The sequence below is a fragment of the Felis catus genome, chromosome D2 (genome assembly GCF_018350175.1).
Source record: "Felis catus isolate Fca126 chromosome D2, F.catus_Fca126_mat1.0, whole genome shotgun sequence".
NCBI classification, from domain to species: Eukaryota; Metazoa; Chordata; class Mammalia; order Carnivora; family Felidae; genus Felis; species Felis catus.
This window is the reverse complement of record NC_058378.1, coordinates 54468638-54486512: the sequence shown is the minus strand read 5'-3', so window position 1 is coordinate 54486512 and position 17875 is coordinate 54468638. Positions and strand designations below refer to the sequence as shown.

Sequence of the window (17875 nt, the reverse complement as noted above, 5' to 3'; positions counted from 1 at the left end):
GTGAGTTTGAGCCCCGCGTCGGGCTCTGGGCTGATGGCTCAGAGCCTGGAGCCTGTTTCCGATTCTGTGTCTCCCTCTCTCTCTGCCCCTCCCCCGTTCATGCTCTGTCTCTCTCTGTCCCAAAAATAAATAAACGTTGAAAAAAAAAATTAAAAAAAAAAAAATCACTAAGACTTATTATAACTAAAAAATGCTTAGGTTTTTGATCCTGTTACAAGGTTTTCAGTCTATCAACTTGTGGGTCTACTCTGAACATTACTTTAGAAATCAAGATATGAATTACAAAAAGGAATTTGATACGTATGACATAAATAGTCTTACATTTTTTTCTCTCTCTGAATAAGACATGGATCCATCAAGCCTGCTGAAGTTGAAATTTCTAAAGTGGCAGTAATCCATCAAAATATCTAACATTCTTGTCATTTGTGAAAATAGCAGCACCTGAAATTTAAATATATCTTAGTATCTATTCTGATTAATCGGAAGTAATTAAATACCCCAAAATCCAATCAAAAGTACCACCTTGTGACCTCTGGATTTTAGTTCTGGCAGCATTCGATCCAAAATTAAGAATTTCCCAGAATTTGTTACCAACTCTTCATCAATCTTAAAAGCAGACAAAGAGGGACAACAGAAAAAATAGTCACAATAATTATCAATAACTTTTGTCAAATAAAATCCAGATGAACAGTTCATTTTAATGACAAATAAGTCCCTATAAAACTAAAATTTTTAAAAATTGACCTTGTTATTTGATCTTTTTAAATAAGAAGATAGTTCTCAGGGAAAGACACACTCTAGAATTTAAAACCAATGATTTCACAAAAACAAAAACCAGTCTAAGTCCAACCTTGATCTATCCTCCCCACCCCTCTCCCAAAGGCTTTGTTTGTAATAAGAGAACTGTTAAGTTTAAACCTACTACACATGTTGAAGTTTTTCCTTTATAAATGTACTTTCAATAAAATATGAATATTACTGCTAGAATTCTCAGTATAAATTAAACATAAGAGCTTATAAGCAACCTAAATATTGAAGAAAATTTTCACCTGGTGACTATTAATTTCCTCATCAGAGATTATCTTCTTCCTTACTTGAATGAAAAACTGTAAAGAAGTGGTTTGCAAATGGGGGCAATTTTGCCCTCCATCCCAGGGTATATTTGGCAATATCTAGAGACATTTTAGGTTATCACAACTGGGGAAAACATATTTGGTATCCAGTGACCAGAGACTAGGGATAATGTTAAATGGCATATAGTTCACAGGCCAGCACCTTGTAAAAAAGATCTGGCCCCAAATGTCAATATTGTCAGGGATAAGAAACTCTACTGTGTAAGCTAGCGTGAAATAGGGTTATTGAGGCTTACTAAAAACAGATTTATTTTAATACTATGCCATTTTTCCATTAAGTGCCCGAGAAAGTAATTTCATTCACCTAATCTGAATGCCCGTAACTTAGTAAACTTTTTGGTTCTGTGACTATCTGTTGAGATGTAGGTAATGAGCAGCCAGAATGATTTTGACAAGCTAAATACTAACTAAAAGTAATACTGAAAAGGTGACAACTATCTCTAATAGATAGCAAGTAAAACACAAAGTGGAAATAAATGGTATTAATAGCAAAACAAAACAAAACAAAACAAAAATACATCAATAAAACAAAAACTATTTTCACTATCACTCTAAATTTAGGGTGATTCTTAGTGTTCAGATAAAATATGTAAATAGAAATATTTCGCTTACATGTAGAAAGTGACTATCATTCTAACACTCAAAAAGTTCTTTCAATTTTGGGGGAGATGATCTTCACTTACTGCAAGGATTACAATCTGTATATTTTAAGGATTATAATACTTAAGTAATAATCAAAAAACCAAAATGACACTTTCCTTCAATACAAAAAAGTTACAGAAATCAAAACAGTACATTAAATGGTACTGACCTTAAACTCTTGTGTGACCGGGTCTATTGGGTATTCAATCAAATACGGATGATTACAGCATTTACGAAGGAGCATCATTATATTCTGCAGCTTCAGATTAACTTCAGACTCTAGAGGGATATTCGTTTCCACAACAGCTCTACCAAAAACACATAATCCACGAACGTGAGAAATACAAAAAGTATCACAGTTTAAAGGATACTTAAATTTATTTTAAACTCACACCTTTCTCGGTCTACTTCTGGCTGTATTTGACTGATCAATTTTTCCAATTCATTAGGGAAATCATCTATTTTGCTGTAATTTATTGACTTTCTGGAACGCCGTCTTGGTCGTCCAGTGGGACTTAGCTCAACTGTTTCTTTCTAAAAGTGAACAATTAAAAAGGAATATGTTTAAAAAGCTATACCCTTGAATTCTAAATATATACGAAGTGTGATAGAATACTTTCATGTACAAATGTTTTAAGACATATAGAAATAATAATTTTGTCTTTCATCATCAACTTTAGTGATTTCCAAAGGCATAAAATCAAGGATCCATAAACTTTCACCAAGTGCAAATGTGGTCATATGAAGCCTAATTATTTTAATGTTTATGACAATATCTGAGAATTAGAGTAAATGCCTTCATATCTCCATGGAAAAAATTAAGGATAGGTAGAGCTGTTTTGAACTCATATGAAGGAATTTAATAACTTAGGGGCTCCACATATCTGCAATAGAGAGTATTTCTTTGGATTAGTATTAACACTGCAATGAAATTCCTCACAATAAGGAACAATATTAAATTCTGAATAGCTAAAAAGCCAGATCTTCCCTTTAATTATATAATAAAAATTGGGGAACAGTCTAATGGTTGTACAAAACAGAAATGTATTGACCCATAAATATTTTGAAAAGAAATACATAGGTCCATAGCGTATAGTAAAAAAATCTGGACATTTAAACAAAATCTAAGGGTCTTTAACCTCCTATAAAGGGACTATGTGCTGTGTCTAGTTGGGAAATTCTTTTAGTATATTGTGTGCTTGATCAAATGTATTTCCAAGTCCATCACTCCACAGCACAGCACAGGGTTAATCTAGGACAGGAATAAAAAATTTTAACAAGCATTCCAGATAACGATAAAGCAACTGATACGTGAATCATCACCTGAACTTCAGTAGGATCACAGAATTACTAGGAGACAACTTTTGCTACTGACCTTATGCCTTATACTCCAGTTAGAAATTCACCCTCTACAAGTCCTAAAAACAGGTGATAAGCTCCAAGGCTGAAATGAACCACAAAAATTTCAATGCCAACTGTCATTGACAGTTTAGTTCAAATCCACACTCTACCTCACTGCATCCAAACATGTTTGCAATTGTACGGTTCACAATGGCTGTGTAAAAGATCTCTTGTTTCTTTGAAAGCGGTGCATAAACAACTACTTCTCGCTTGGGAGGAACTTCAAGAGCAACATCAGATTTTAGTCTTCTCAGTAAAAAAGGTGTTAGAATCTAAAATTTAAACATGAATAAACATGTGAATATTAAGCGTTTCCAAGTTTTCAAGGAATACTCTCTCCACAAACCTCTTTACCCTTCTTTCTCTTTTCTTCCTATAAATATACTATCAAATCTTGAAAGGGGAGATAAAATATCTCCTTGAAATTTCCCCAAACCAGAACACATTCCAAACTCATGGTATTTATCCACAACATTCCAAAATTTAACTTTTTCAAAAACTCTTAATATTATTTTAAATATTTTAAAAAGTAGAAAGATGACATTTGTGCCTTTTAGAATTAAAGTGATAACCCACAACATTTACAGTGAGATTTTGGACTAGCATAAAACCAACACACCAACCAACCCAGAGATGTAAACATAAGAGTTTCCTTCTATAAGTTCTAAAATTTCAGGCTTGAAATTATTCTCATTCATCTTCCTACTGTGTGATGTCATGTGATTTTCACATTTATAAAACAACACAGAAGTAACAGGCAATTATATCATTATTAAATTGTTGAGAAGTCTTCAGAAGAATACATAAACTTGTTTAAATAATTTTGTATCCTTTATAGCCTGATCTTGAAATACACATTGATAACTCATTTACATAAAGAAAGTTCATTTTATTTAAAAAAAAAAATTTTTTTTAACGTTTATTTATTTTTGAGACAGAAAGAGACAGAGCATGAACGGGGGAGGGGCAGAGAGAGAGGGAGACACAGAATCCGAAACAGGCTCCAGGCTCTGAGCGGTCAGCACAGAGCCTGACACGGGGCTCGAACTCACGGACCGTGAGATCATGACCTGAGCCGAAGTCGGACGCTTAACCAACCAAGCCACCCAGGTGCCCCAAGAAAGTCCATTTTAGGGCTCTGTAGTTGAATATTCCATAGGTACAGAGTCAAATACAAGAAAGGCTTTAAAAGAGAGAATATTACTACCAGTTTAAGAAAAAAGTATCTGTAAATAAGCTGCTCAGAAACACATATACCAATTGCCAAGAAAAAAAAAATACAAATGATCTGGTAGGGAAGGTATGATTTGGGATTTTATTGTTACTTTCAATTTTTGTACTGTTTCACATTTTTATCATGAATATGTATAAACTTTAAAACAAAAAAAATTACCATGGATTTTGAATAAAATTGTCAATGCACAATTGAAAAGCTTTTTTGGGCTCTCATATGGAAATGACCAGGAGGCCTTTGACAGATTAATGTGTCTAAAGGAAACATAGGTAGGATTGGTGGAAACCACAGAAAACAGCAAAAAAAACATTAATAAAAATCACCCACTTTCATTTTTTGGCTGACAAATATATCAGCAACCATAGGGGTAAAAAGGAATATGCATGAGTAGGGCAAACTTTTCACTTGAGTTCTGCTGTAAAGCCATGTGACATCTAGGGGTGAGGGAAGAGAAAGGGAGTTGTTAAATTTGAGGGGTCTTCATTTTTCCAAATCTACTACAAAGGGTTGAACAGGTAATCTGTGGGGTTCCTTTTTTATTCCTAGTAGTCCATAGTAAGCATAATAAGACAAAGTCACACCTGGTGCAGCATATGCAATACATTCTGTTCTCGTTCTTTAGCAATAATATCTTCAGCAGTTTCTGAAAGACTAGTGATATCAAACCAAGATTCAAAGCTGTAAGAGAAAAAAGTGATTACAAGTTAACCTATTACATAAATCAATTGTATTAACATAATTATCACAAAGAACTTGCCAAAAAGCTATCATTTTATTCCAACTACTTAGAAGAAAGGAATTTTAACTAAGAGCACATATTTGAAAAGACTAGAAAAATAAAGAAAGTAGTTCAATAACTGGCTTACCTACCTTTTCAAGTCATCGAATACATCTGGCAACAAAAAGTTCAGTAATGACCAAAGTTCTGATAAATTGTTTTGCAAGGGAGTACCAGTCAAAAGAAGTTTGTTATCTGCATTAAATCGTTTTAACTCCCTGATCAGACGGCATTTCATGTTTTTAATCCTGTGTCCTTCATCTACTATTAAGTATTTCCAATAGCAGTGCTAGAAAAGGAATTTAGGGAAAAACTTTATAATTATGATCTCACAATTTTTCCTACAAACAGTTCTAAAAATAAAACCTCCTTATTAGGGATGGATGCTCAATCTTAACCAATGGCATTTCTGTATCTACTGAGGTGACCATGTTTTCCTTCGAGCTACTGAAAGGGTAAGTAAATTTCCTAAAACGGGTATATACTTGTGTTCCTAAAATAGACCTCACTTGGCTATGAACTAATAATTAAAGTCCACCTGCTATTATGTATTTAAAATTTCTCTATTCACATTCTTTAGGCAAAGCAATCTGTGGTTTCCCTGTGTAATACTTTGTCAGGTTTTGATTAGCATTAAACTAGATTCCTAAAAAAGAACTAAAAGCTTTTATTAGTTCCATATGCTCTGAAACATTAAATATCATTATAATTTTCATTCTTGAGGCATACATCTGAAACTGACACTTATTTAATGTTATGGTGTTCTCGATTTTTTACATAATTATTGGTTTATTTAGGTTTCTCTTTCTTCTGGAGTCAGTTTTAGTAATTTGTATCTTCACAGAAAGCCATCCATCTACTTTCATTAAGTTGTCATAAAAACTGTTTTCTCATTTTAAAAAACCTTGTAGGGGCATCTGGGTGGCTCAGTCAGGTTAAGCATTGGACTCTTTGATTTCAGCTCAGGTCATGATCTCAGGGTAGTGAGATTGGGCCCCTCATCAAGACTCTGCATTGGGCATGGAGACTGCTTCTTAATTCTCTCTCTCTCTCTCCCCCCTCTGCCCCTCTCCTTGGCTCCCTCTGTCAAATAACAAAAATTGACCATTAAAAAAAAAAAAAAGCCAAAACAACCCCCAAATTTTTTATTTCAAGCATTATAATCTCAAAGGAGAAAAAAAACCCTTGTAAAAAAAGCAAAACCAACAAAACCAAAAAATCTTACTCTCATTTTTATTATCTTTCTCTTTTATGTTGATTGGCAAACTTAAAGCTCATCTATTTTATTGCTTAAAAATACAGAAACATGGAATATTTCTGGGAAATATAAATACCAACTTGTCAAGTTTAAGTATCCTTGGATAACAGGATTGGCAGATTGGGGGAAGAGGATAAAATGGGGCATTTTTGCATTTCACTTCAATACATTCAAAGCAGAATAAAAATTTTTTTCAAATAATATTACGACTTTAAGAAAAACAAATTGGGACTTCTTTTGCTGGTAACATGACAAACCAGTAACCTGAATAATCTCTGTCAGACATCTGTCTTAAAAAACCCAAACATAAATAAATGAATATGCACAACAATCAGAAAACCCAATGCAACAGAAATGAGGGTTCTGAAAAATGAATTAAGTGAACAGATACTTCTGTTGCCACTCAGCAATAGGAGCCCTGCACCCCCAAAGCTAAGATCCTTAAAATAATTTTAAGTTCAGTGAAAGAAAATTACAAAATTCTAGCCACTAGTGAATGGACTTGACAAGAAAGCTTATCTGTTTCAATATGGGTGGGATAGGGAGATCAAAATAATTAGAAAGGTCTTCACGTTATATTATTTAGTAGGAAACTGAAGTTTCAAGAAACAATGTATAGCACAACCCTATATATAAATTATATTTATATGCTAAGAAAAATATTTATATAGCAGTAGCATTCTCAGAATTAAAATTGTTTTTGGGGTGCCCACATGGCTCAATTGGCTAAGCATCCAATTATTGATTTTGGTTCAGGTAATGATCTCACAATTCGTGAGTTCAAGCCCTACATCACGCTCTGTGCAGACAGTGCAAAGTCTGCTTAGGATTCTCTCTCTCTGTTCCTCCCTGCTTGTGCTCTCAAAATAAATAAATAAGCTTAAAAAAAATAATTAAAATTGCTTTTAAGTCTGCATGTTTTTTTCTACAAGCAGTATTATTTTACTGTGAAGAAGTAACATAACTGCAATTCATATTCCAAATTTCCACTAGCACACAAGTCAATTTTTTTTTAATGTTTATTTTTGAGAGAGAGAGAGAGAGAGAGAGAGAGAGAGAGAGAGACAGTGAGCGAGCATGAGTGGGAGAGGGGCAGAGAGAGAGAGGGAGACACAGAATCCGAAGCAGGCTCCAGGCTCTAAGCTGTCAGCCCAGTGCCCAAAGTGGGGCTTGAACCCACAAATCATGAGATCATGACCTAAGCCGAAGTCAAAAGCTCAACCGGCTGAGCCACCCAGGCGTCCCACGTAAAATCTGATCCATCAAACAGAGAAAGGAAAAACAAAGTAGTAAAGAACTATGTGAAATAGGTGAAACAGTGATAAAGTATTTCAAATACCAAACAATAAACTGATGATAGAGGCAATGAGCAAAAGTTAATATTCCAATTGTATTAAAACTTGGGCACTAATTGGTAATGTTATGCCATATATCCAGAAGACAGTCTAAAATTAACTTGTCTTCATATATTGTATTCTTATTTAATTAAAATTAAATGGATAAGTACTATATACTTAAACCACATGTCAGACATGTCTGTAATACATTCACAGATTAGGTATGTCTACTTGATTCTAACACACTAAGATGATATTATGGCTAAAGGCAAGGTACTATAGGCCTTAATTTTCTTGTTAGAAGACTACAACCTTCAGCTCAATCTTTCTGTTAATATAAACCTCTAGTTTCTAAAACTAGAAACTGTAAAACACAATCTGACTTCCATCAGGAAAAAAAAATTAAATGCTACTGGATGATAAGTGCTATGAAGAAAAATATGGTTTATAAGTTACAAAGAATTCAATGTAAACAAATCATACCTGTAATGCATTTCGGTCTCTCATGGCTATTTCAAATGAAGTAATTACCACAGGATGAATCTGCAGTGTCCCTTTCCGCTTGTGAATATTCTTTACTAATTTTCGACGTTCCTGCTGGGTTCCATGATATAACATAGTAGGAATCTAGAAGATTTTACATTGGAACAAAATATAAGTATCAACAATTTGGAAAACATAATATTAATCATTTAGGAGAGAAAAAAAGACAATTTAATTTAATCTTAGCTCTATTTCTCTATATCAAATGAGTCAATCACCTCTACTAAATTATTTTATTACTATAAGGGAATAAGGAAAAGTCATAAAAACAAATTAAGTTTAAAGCAAGGATATAGCTAAGATGACACACATATATGGAAGGTAATCACAGTAAGAGAAATAAATTCTACCTAGGTCAGACTTAGGTGAATCAAATTTCCCAGTACACTCAAAATCATCCAAGCCAACCCCCTGTTGGGTTCCATGTTGGAAGCACAGAGCCTGCTTGGGATTCTCTCCCTCCTTCTCTCTCTGCCCTTCCCTTGCTCGCGCTCTCTTGCTTGTTCTCTCTCTAAATAAACATTTAGAATTATTTTTGGCAAATATCCAAAATTATTAATACCTACTCATATACACTAAAAGTAGATTTTGCAGACATTTGAAAAATAACTTAAATAAGAGTGTGTGGCTGGATCAGCCCGAGGAGTGTGCAACTCTTGATCTCAGGGTCATGAGTTTGAGCCCCAAGTTGGGTGTATAGATTAAATAAACTTAAAAACGAAACAAACAAAAAAACCCACACAAAACCTCAAATAAGATGTAATGTTTCTGTAGTGCAGAAATCAACATAATTATAGTAACAGTTCTACAATTTAATTCAGGCAACAAAACAATAAAAATATTTGCAATGAAATGTATTCAACAAAAGGAAACATATCTTACATCTGGTGTAAATCTTTGGAATTCAGCCATCCAGTTAGGAAGTGTAGACAAAGGTCCACAGACAAGAAAAGGTCCAGGTACTCCTCTCTGAATCATCAGCGCAATTGTAGCAATACACTGAACTGTCTTTCCCAATCCCATTTCATCTGCTAAAATGCCATTTATTCCATTTTCCCAAAGCATCTGGACAAAATAACACACACCACTGTATTTAAATTGACATAAACACCTATTGAATTAACAATAGTTTATTCTTTTTACCCAAAAATAATTCTGATGAGACTGACACGTTCACGGTTAATAACACTTGTGAGAAGTCAGTTATCAAAGTCATAAAAGTGTTGGCAGTCTTGAATAAGACACCAAAAATTTAGTCTTGATGGATGGATGGATAAATAAATTAGAAAATAAGTATTTACACACAAATGTTCATTTCATATTTAATAATGAAACTTGGAAGGAACAACTCAAGTTGTGTTACAGCACATTAACAGGTTATTATATAGAAATGAACCAGTATCTTGTATTCAAACTGAGAATTCATTACCCTAAGCCATTCCATGCCTTCCACTTGGTACCACCGCATCACTCCTCCCGTGAAGTGTTTTGGTTGTTGAAAGGGTACGGGTTGTCCATTACATTTCCGAACTGGGTCAAAAAAGAATTTAGTATTCTGCCTAACCGTTTCAGACAACCTATTTTTAATCATACTATTTGAATCTTTGTTTTTCTGAAGGTCTTCTACACAGAGATTAGAAGAGGAGGTTTCATTCTGTAAAGAAAAAACTTTAATTAGGAGTTTGGTATATAATGCTACTACCCTCTATCAGAAAACTGAATAAATTTGGAGGGCCTAGGTGGCTCGTTCAGTTGAGTATCTGCCTCTTGATTTTGGCTCAGATCATGATCTTGCGGTTTGTATTGAGTTTGAGACCCCTGTTGGGTTCCATGTTGGTACCACAGAGCCTGCTCAGGATTCTCTCCCTCCCTTTCTCTCTGCCCTTCCCCCGCTCCTGCTCTCTCGCTTGTTCTCTCTAAATAAACGTTAAAAAAACTAATCAAAATTTACCCAGTCCCATAATCATTAAGTATGGAGAATTAAAACCATTTGTTAATAAAACCCTAGAGATGCTACTTCCATTCTCCCATAAATGCAAAGCCACTGGAGAAAAAACAACTTCTGAAAATAACTCTTACAGATTATAGGCAGGCACACACTACTGAAATGACCTTTACAAATTACACCTCCCAAACCTCTAAAATGAACTACTCAAAAATTTATTAAACTATTTTCTTCATAATTTCTTTCACTTTCTAAAGCAAAGATAATGGATAATATCTGTAAAAAATAGGAAAGAAAAAAAAATTTCTTATCAAGGAAACATTTACTTCCATCCAAATACTTTCACTGCAGAAAAAGGGGCAAAGTTTAAGAACTCACTACATCACGCCTAAGAGTATCAATTCATCTGTAATGACACTCATTACTAACTTATGACTAATGACAGACTTTACTGGTTACCGATGTCCACAACTCTATTTTAAGAATAGGAAAACGAGGGGCACCTCAGTGGCTCAGCTGGTTAAGTGGCTGGCTCTTGATTTCAGCTCAGGTCATGATCAGTGTTTACGTGGGATTGAGCCCCACATAGGGCCCTGTGCTGACAATGCAGAGCCTGCTTGGGATTCTCTCTCTCCTCTGTTCCTCCCCCTTCTCTCTCTCAATAAAAATATTTAATAAAAAAGAATGTGAAAAGGATGACTGAGTCAATTCAAATAAAAAAAGTCTTATAAATGAGAACTCATAAATAATGCCACAACTGGATATTCAGCTAGAAAATTACAAACTGAGTTTCACTATTCCATATGTAAAACTGATTTGCGATAAACATCACAATCAAATATCAAAACATCAAAACCAGAACCATCAAGCTTTTAGAAGTAAACAGAATTATCTTGTGACAGGCAAAAATTTCTTACATAAGACAAATAAATCACTAACCACCAAAAGGGAAAAAGTGATAAACTGAGCTACTCCAAAACTTAAAAGTTCTGTTTACTAAAAGATATCATTAAGAAAATGAGTAAACAAGCCATAGACTGAAAGACACAGTGTATAAATCTGACAAAGAATTTATACCTTATTATATAAACAACTCATGTATCAAGAAAAAAAGCAAATAACCCAACAAATGGGCAAAAGCTATGGGCAGAAACTTTATAAAACATACAGCCATTAAGAACATGGAAATACCCATCAAGTAATTAAGAAAATGCAAAATAAAACCAGAATATTCATTTCACATTCAAGAAAATAGCTAAAATTAAAAGACTAATATGAATTGCTGGCAATAGCATGAACAGATACTTTTATACATTGCTGGTGAGAGTAAAATGATGCTCATTCCAGGAAAGGATCTGTATTTTCTTATAAAGTTTAACACACATTTACGATATGACCCAGCAATTCCATTCCAGGTATTTACCCTAGAATATGAAAACATGTCCAAACAAAGACTTGTACATAAGTTATCATGACAGCCTTACTCATAAGTCACAAACTGTAAATAGTTCAAATGCCCACCAAGAGAACGGATAAAGAAATTTTAATATTCATTCAATGGAATGTTACTCAGCAATAAAAAAAAACTTCAACTAGTAATAAACTCAACAATACAAGTGAATATCAACTAGCTGAGTAAAAGCAGGAAATAAAAGGCTATGTATTTAGATTTTATTTGTATGGAAACTAACCCATGATAAAGGTTAAAAAAAAAAATCAGGCAGATTAAAAAAAAATGTTCATTTATTTATTTTGAGAAAGAGAGAACACCAGTGAGGGAGGGGTAGAGAGGAGAGACAGAATCCTAAGCAGGCTCTGAGTTATTAGCATGGAGCCCGATGTGGGGCTCAATCCCACAACATGGAGATCATGACCTGAGCTGAAATGTAGAGTTGGAAGCTTACCAACTGAGCCACACAGGCACTCCAAAATTCAGGCAGATTTTTGACAGAAGTAAAAAAGCAGTTGCCTCTAAGTCTGGGGGTGGAGAAATGACTGGCAAGGGATACAAGGATCCTTCTTTCACATGGAAAGATTCTAGAGCTTGATTTGGATGGTGGTTACCCAGATGTAAGTATTTGTCAAAATTCATCAGATTGAACATGACAGCAGTATCCTTATTTATCATATATCATAAAATGAGGGCAAAACTCCATAGTACATCAGACAAGATTTGGTTGAACCCTTATCTTTAAAAATGCAACTAAGGTGGGTGTGGGTGGCTCAGTTAAGTGTCCGACTTTGGCTGAGTTGATGATCTCATGGTTCGAAGTTCGGGTCCTGCATAGGGCTGTCTGCTCTCAGCACAGAGCCTGCTTGGCATTCTCAGCAACCCTTGCTCCCCGCCCTGCCACACCCCTCCTCCACTCACATTTTCTCTCTTTTTCCCAAAAAAATAATACATTCCTGAAACCATTATTACACTAGGTTAACTAACTTGGATTTAAGTAAAATTAAAACATAAAAAAGTACAACTAGTATAAAAAATATGCTAAATCATATTTACATTTAACATTAAGTTGTAATTGTATCATAAACTAATCCTTATGTTGAACAAAGCATAAGAAAATGCACTTAAAAGATGTAAATTTGGTCAAAATTATGGTGGCCAAACAGAATAGCTCTCACTTATAATCATGTCATCAATTTTCCCAAGAACCTATTAATCTTTGATAGGTAAGTTAATTTTTATATCCCTCGGTGAACATTTTTTCATGTTAGAATTGTTTTTGCTTCCCTAAGAAATCTTGTAATGGAAGGTACCTGGATAGTGAATACTCAGGTAACAAGGAACATACATAAAACAGGGGGTGGGGTAAGAATCAAACCTTCCCCAAAAGAACCAAAGACAATCTTTAAGGTCAGAAACAAGATTAAGACATCTCTTACAGCTTCTACAAGCTGTGAAATATATACACATGGAATGCACATATCTATATGGTTATAGGCACTTGCATCATTATTGAACTCCCAAGGACCCATAAACTATTACTTACATGGCTCCTAAATTTAGTATATCTCATAAATCTCTTACCTCATTCTCCTTTTTATTTTTTTTAGCCACAGACAAAATTTCCTAGAACATTAGAAAACAAAAATAAAATAACAATGCATGTGGTTCATTCATTTATTTACTCAACATTTATTCTGTTCTGACTTCATGCCAGGAAATGGGGATAAGGCTCTCAAGCTAATTAAAGTACAGAGGACTCAAACTGGTGGGCCTCAGGCAAAATTAAGCCTACAGTGTCTCATAAAACTCTTCGCCTTAGTTAGCAACTCTTAAAAATTGGGGTATTTCCTCTTAAATTTTCAAGGTTTTTTGGTTTGTGTTTTAAATACAAGTTTATCTGAAGAGACTTTGGTCCAAATGCATACATGTCAATAATCCTCTAGTACAGGGGTTGGCAAACTACAGCCTGTGGACAAACTCCAGCTGGCAACCTGATTTTGTAAATAAAGTTTAATCAGAACAAAGTCAAGCTCATTTGTTTAATTTGTGTAGGACTGCCCTCCAGGCTATAATGGCAAAGTTCGGCATTGAGTAGTTACCCACTAAATTATTCAAAGCCAAAAACATTATCTATACCCTTACAGAAAAGGTTTTCTAAACTCTGCTCTAGAGTCTGTGCTGAGGTATTCTTGGTATTTAAAGATTCTCTTCCAAATGTTTTATAGTTCCACCTCTTGCCCACTTTAGGCCTCTGTGGATAGACACCTGAGTCTGCAATCCTGAGCAAGAGGTAAGGCAAATAAGTTAAAATTACAGAATAGGGGCACCTGAATGGTTCTATTGGTCAAACATCTAACTCTTCATTTTGGCTGAGGTCACCATCTCATGGTTGTGGGATCAAGCCCTGAGTTGGGCTCTGTGCGGCATGGAGCCTGCTTGAGTTATTTTCACTCTTTTCCCTCTCCCTTTCCCCCTTGCTGCCCCTCCCCCACTCTCCTTTTAAAAAAATCTCTAAAATAAAATAAAATATAAAAAAACAGAATTAAAGTGTTCTGATTTTTAAGTATTTACTAGATGCTAAGGGTATGAAGACAAGCAATACCTGAGTGCCACTTGGTGACTTAGGTGAGTATTACATCAAATTATCTGAAAAAGCTGTCATCAGGGCATAATCACTGAAGATAAAAGTCAGGGTTTCATTTCAAGAAGAGAATACCATGTGCAGAGGACAAAGGGGATGAAATAGTAGATACATTCACGAAACTCTGAACATATCTTAAATTTAAGATGCATAGGAGAATGATAGGACATATCAGTAAGTGGCTGACACATACATACATATATACGTCGATTTATGTGTGTCGTGTGTATGTAAAGTATTATGCAAGTATAGGAATTCATACCCTAAGGCTGAAGGGATATAGTGAACAGGCAGGAGAGTGGTCTTTTAAAATGACTAGCTAAGCTGAATCTTTTTGAACAATCTGTGAATGAATCAAAACATAAACATAATACCAGCTATGAACTATTGTTAAAAACTAAACCCCATAACTAACCTCCTGACTCTGCTTACCTCTAGCTTCATCTTTTACCACCTTTTCCTTTACACACAAACTGGAAACAAATAGGTATTTTCAAGTTCTTAAAATTTGCCAGGATCTCTCCTGCCTCTGGATGTTGCTCAAAGGTTATTCTCTTTTCCTAGAACACTTCTCTACTATCTTCCCTGTATCTTACTTTTCCCTATCAACTACCCTCAACCTCCAGATGATTTAACTTTTATCCTTCAAGTCTCAACTCAGATGTCACCTTCTAGAAGATTTTAAGAACCTAACGCCTGAGTTTAGAGTCCTTCTATAGGCTCAACAGCACTCAATTATAATTGATTACTTTCTATATATTTCTCACTGGACATAGGCTAAGGCAAAGACAGTCTACTTTCCTTTACTAATTGATCTTATCCATGTAGGACAACATCTGCCAACAGCCAATATGCCACCAACATTTGCTACATTAAAGTAACAGTTGTGACTGGCTAAACTATGATACATCTAAATAATGGTGTTTTTCAAACTGCAGGCCATGTTCCATAATCAATAAAATGGGTCCTGACCATTATTTTTAAATGAAAGGAAAAAAATAAAAGGAAAATACCAGAGTGCATCCCTAAAGTAAAGACAAATACTACGTGAAATTTTATATTTTAGGAAGATCCCAAGAGTTTGAATTTTAGGTTAAAGAAAAATGTAGTAGATAATACTGTTAGAATTTTTTTTAATGTTAAGAATGTAACACATTAAAATATGCCTAAGGAATATTAAGGTTTGTCATAAATGAACATGTTTTTTAATTCCTATTTTATGAGGTCACAAGTAGGAAGATAAAAAAGGATCTAGTTTTAAAAATGAGTATATGATGGGGAAGCTGGCTGGCTCAGTCAATGGAACATGCGACTCTTGATTTCAGGGTTGTGAATTCAAGCCCTACACTGGGTGTAGAGATAATTTAAAAATAAAATCTTAAAAAAAAAAAAAAAAAAGTCAGTATATTTTAGTTCCCCTAAATTCCTTAACAAGGAACAAGAACAAAGTTCTGAAGATAAGGTCTTGAAGTTATAAGAAATTATAATAACTTCTGATTAGGCCAAGCTCATGCTCCTTTAACAAACAGCAAGATGGTACCATCTTCTTGCCTGAAACAGTCCCTCAACAGTCTGAAAAACTTCCCATAAGAGTCTGAAAAGCCAAATAAGTAACAGCAATCCATATGGCTTTACTGTGGTTCAAAATCCACAATAGGTTTTACTGAACACTGAATCTTATGTGCCCTCCCCACTTTTTTACCTCTTTTGACATGACCTCTGAAATATTGTATGATTCATCTTCTCTTCCTCTCTTCTTTCTCATAACTATTAAAAAAAATCATTTTATTTTTGATAGCAATGAAAGCAAAAATAAAAACACATGCTTCAAAAGCAGAAAAAGGAAGTTCACCTGGATTCTCTTCACTTGCATCAGTGGAATTTTTACCCTATAAAACAAGAATTTAAAATATTATTTTTCTAGGGACTTCTATGGTATTAAATATTAAAAGGCACTGATTAAGTAAATGTTTCTTGCAGTTGAACCACATCCACAACTCTTTACTATTATACTTACCAGCATGTAACCTTTTTTCTACATTTCCCTATTAAAAGTTGTTTGTAACCATATTCTTTTTCCTGCCAGCTCTACTTTCCTTAATTTTTTTTCCATTTGAGAAATTTCTAAATTAAACATAGAAGACATTTTTATTTTTATATTACTACACACATCTTCTGTAACTGTAGGTCTATGCTAAAGATATTCAGTAGGTATGGTATGGAAGAACTACTCATTTTCAGTAAGAATTTTAAGCTAAATACAACTGAAAGCAGAAATAGAAGAGAATACTAGTTGAAAAAATATTAAGGAGGGGAAAACAGAGGAAAGGAAGAGATATTCAAAAATAAAGTTTCAAAATGAAAGTTGGAAAAGACAACCAAATGTAGGGAGAAAATGTGTATAAGAAATCAAAATTAACAAGGTAAATTTTATTTATTTATTTAATGTTAACTCCACACCACACATGGGGCTCAAACTCACAGCCCAAGATCAAGCTCTATCAACTAAGCCAATCAGGTGCCCCAAGAAGGTAAATTTTATTTATTTTTTTAATAAATGTTTTTTTTTTTATTTACTTTTGAGACAGAGAGAGACAGAGCATGAATGGGGGAGGGTCAGAGAGAGAGAGAGGGAGACACAGAATCTGAAACAGGCTCCAGGCTCCGAGCTGTCAGCACAGAGCCCGACGCGGGGCTTGAACTCACAAACCACGAAATCATGACCTGAGCTGAAATCAGACGCTTAAACGACTGAGCCACCCAGGCGCCCCAAGAAGGTAAATTTTAAAATAAAGCAAAAAGAAGATTAAAACAAGAGAGTACCAAAAGGGATCTGTGAGATGGAAGAGGCAGAACTTAATGGTTGACACCTTTAGAAAACCCTGGTATAAAAAGTTAGCTAGGCAAAAGTGAACAATGGATTAAAACAACAAGTTGAAGAGTAGGGAGTAAATGATTAAGCAAATAAAATTATCTTAGGGGCGCCTGGGTGGCTCAACAGGTTAAGCATCTGACTCTTATCGGCTCAGGTCATGATCTCACAGTTTGGGGTTCAAACCCCACAATGGGCTCTGCGCTGACAGTCTGGAGCCTGCTTGGGATTCTGTCTCCCTCTCTCTCCGCCCTTCCGTGCTCACGATCTCTCTAAAAAAATAACAAAATTAAATAAATAAATAAATATTAAAAATTATCTTGTATCAGTTTTCAAAAATTGCTTTTGTTGCAAAATTATCTATGATATACTTTAACATCACCAAAAACCACACTAAGAATAAAGTGGACTTAAAGGTACCCTTATTGGCATTTTGATATTACCTGATCAAGCCAGATTAGTAAAGAAGTGTGGGGTATGAAACAAACTCCAACATTACTATTTATTGAATATGTAACTATCAGCAGGTTAGTGAATTCCCATTCTGTTCTATACAGTAACTACAAATACTAGATTAGTGAACAACGAATCACTACTTCTGGAAGAAATACAAGCTCAGGCTCCTGCAAACCTCTGGT

At 34.6% G+C, this 17875-nt stretch overlaps 1 protein-coding gene across 1 annotated transcript in view; it reads right to left on the bottom strand.

The window, feature by feature from the left end:
* The window catches only part of HELLS (helicase, lymphoid specific), a 38254-nt gene that overhangs the window by 8881 nt on the left and 11498 nt on the right, over window positions 1-17875 (bottom strand). Inside the window, exons 6-18 of the mRNA XM_045040428.1 lie at window positions 16218-16254; window positions 16068-16132; window positions 13306-13347; window positions 9756-9980; window positions 9209-9391; window positions 8267-8410; window positions 5281-5477; window positions 4992-5088; window positions 3287-3448; window positions 2170-2309; window positions 1945-2083; window positions 523-606; window positions 322-441 (exon numbers count right to left, since the gene is read on the bottom strand). Coding sequence (XP_044896363.1) covers window positions 322-441; window positions 523-606; window positions 1945-2083; window positions 2170-2309; window positions 3287-3448; window positions 4992-5088; window positions 5281-5477; window positions 8267-8410; window positions 9209-9391; window positions 9756-9980; window positions 13306-13347; window positions 16068-16132; window positions 16218-16254 — 1635 coding nt within the window. The remainder of the gene's footprint in view (window positions 1-321; window positions 442-522; window positions 607-1944; window positions 2084-2169; window positions 2310-3286; window positions 3449-4991; window positions 5089-5280; window positions 5478-8266; window positions 8411-9208; window positions 9392-9755; window positions 9981-13305; window positions 13348-16067; window positions 16133-16217; window positions 16255-17875) is intronic.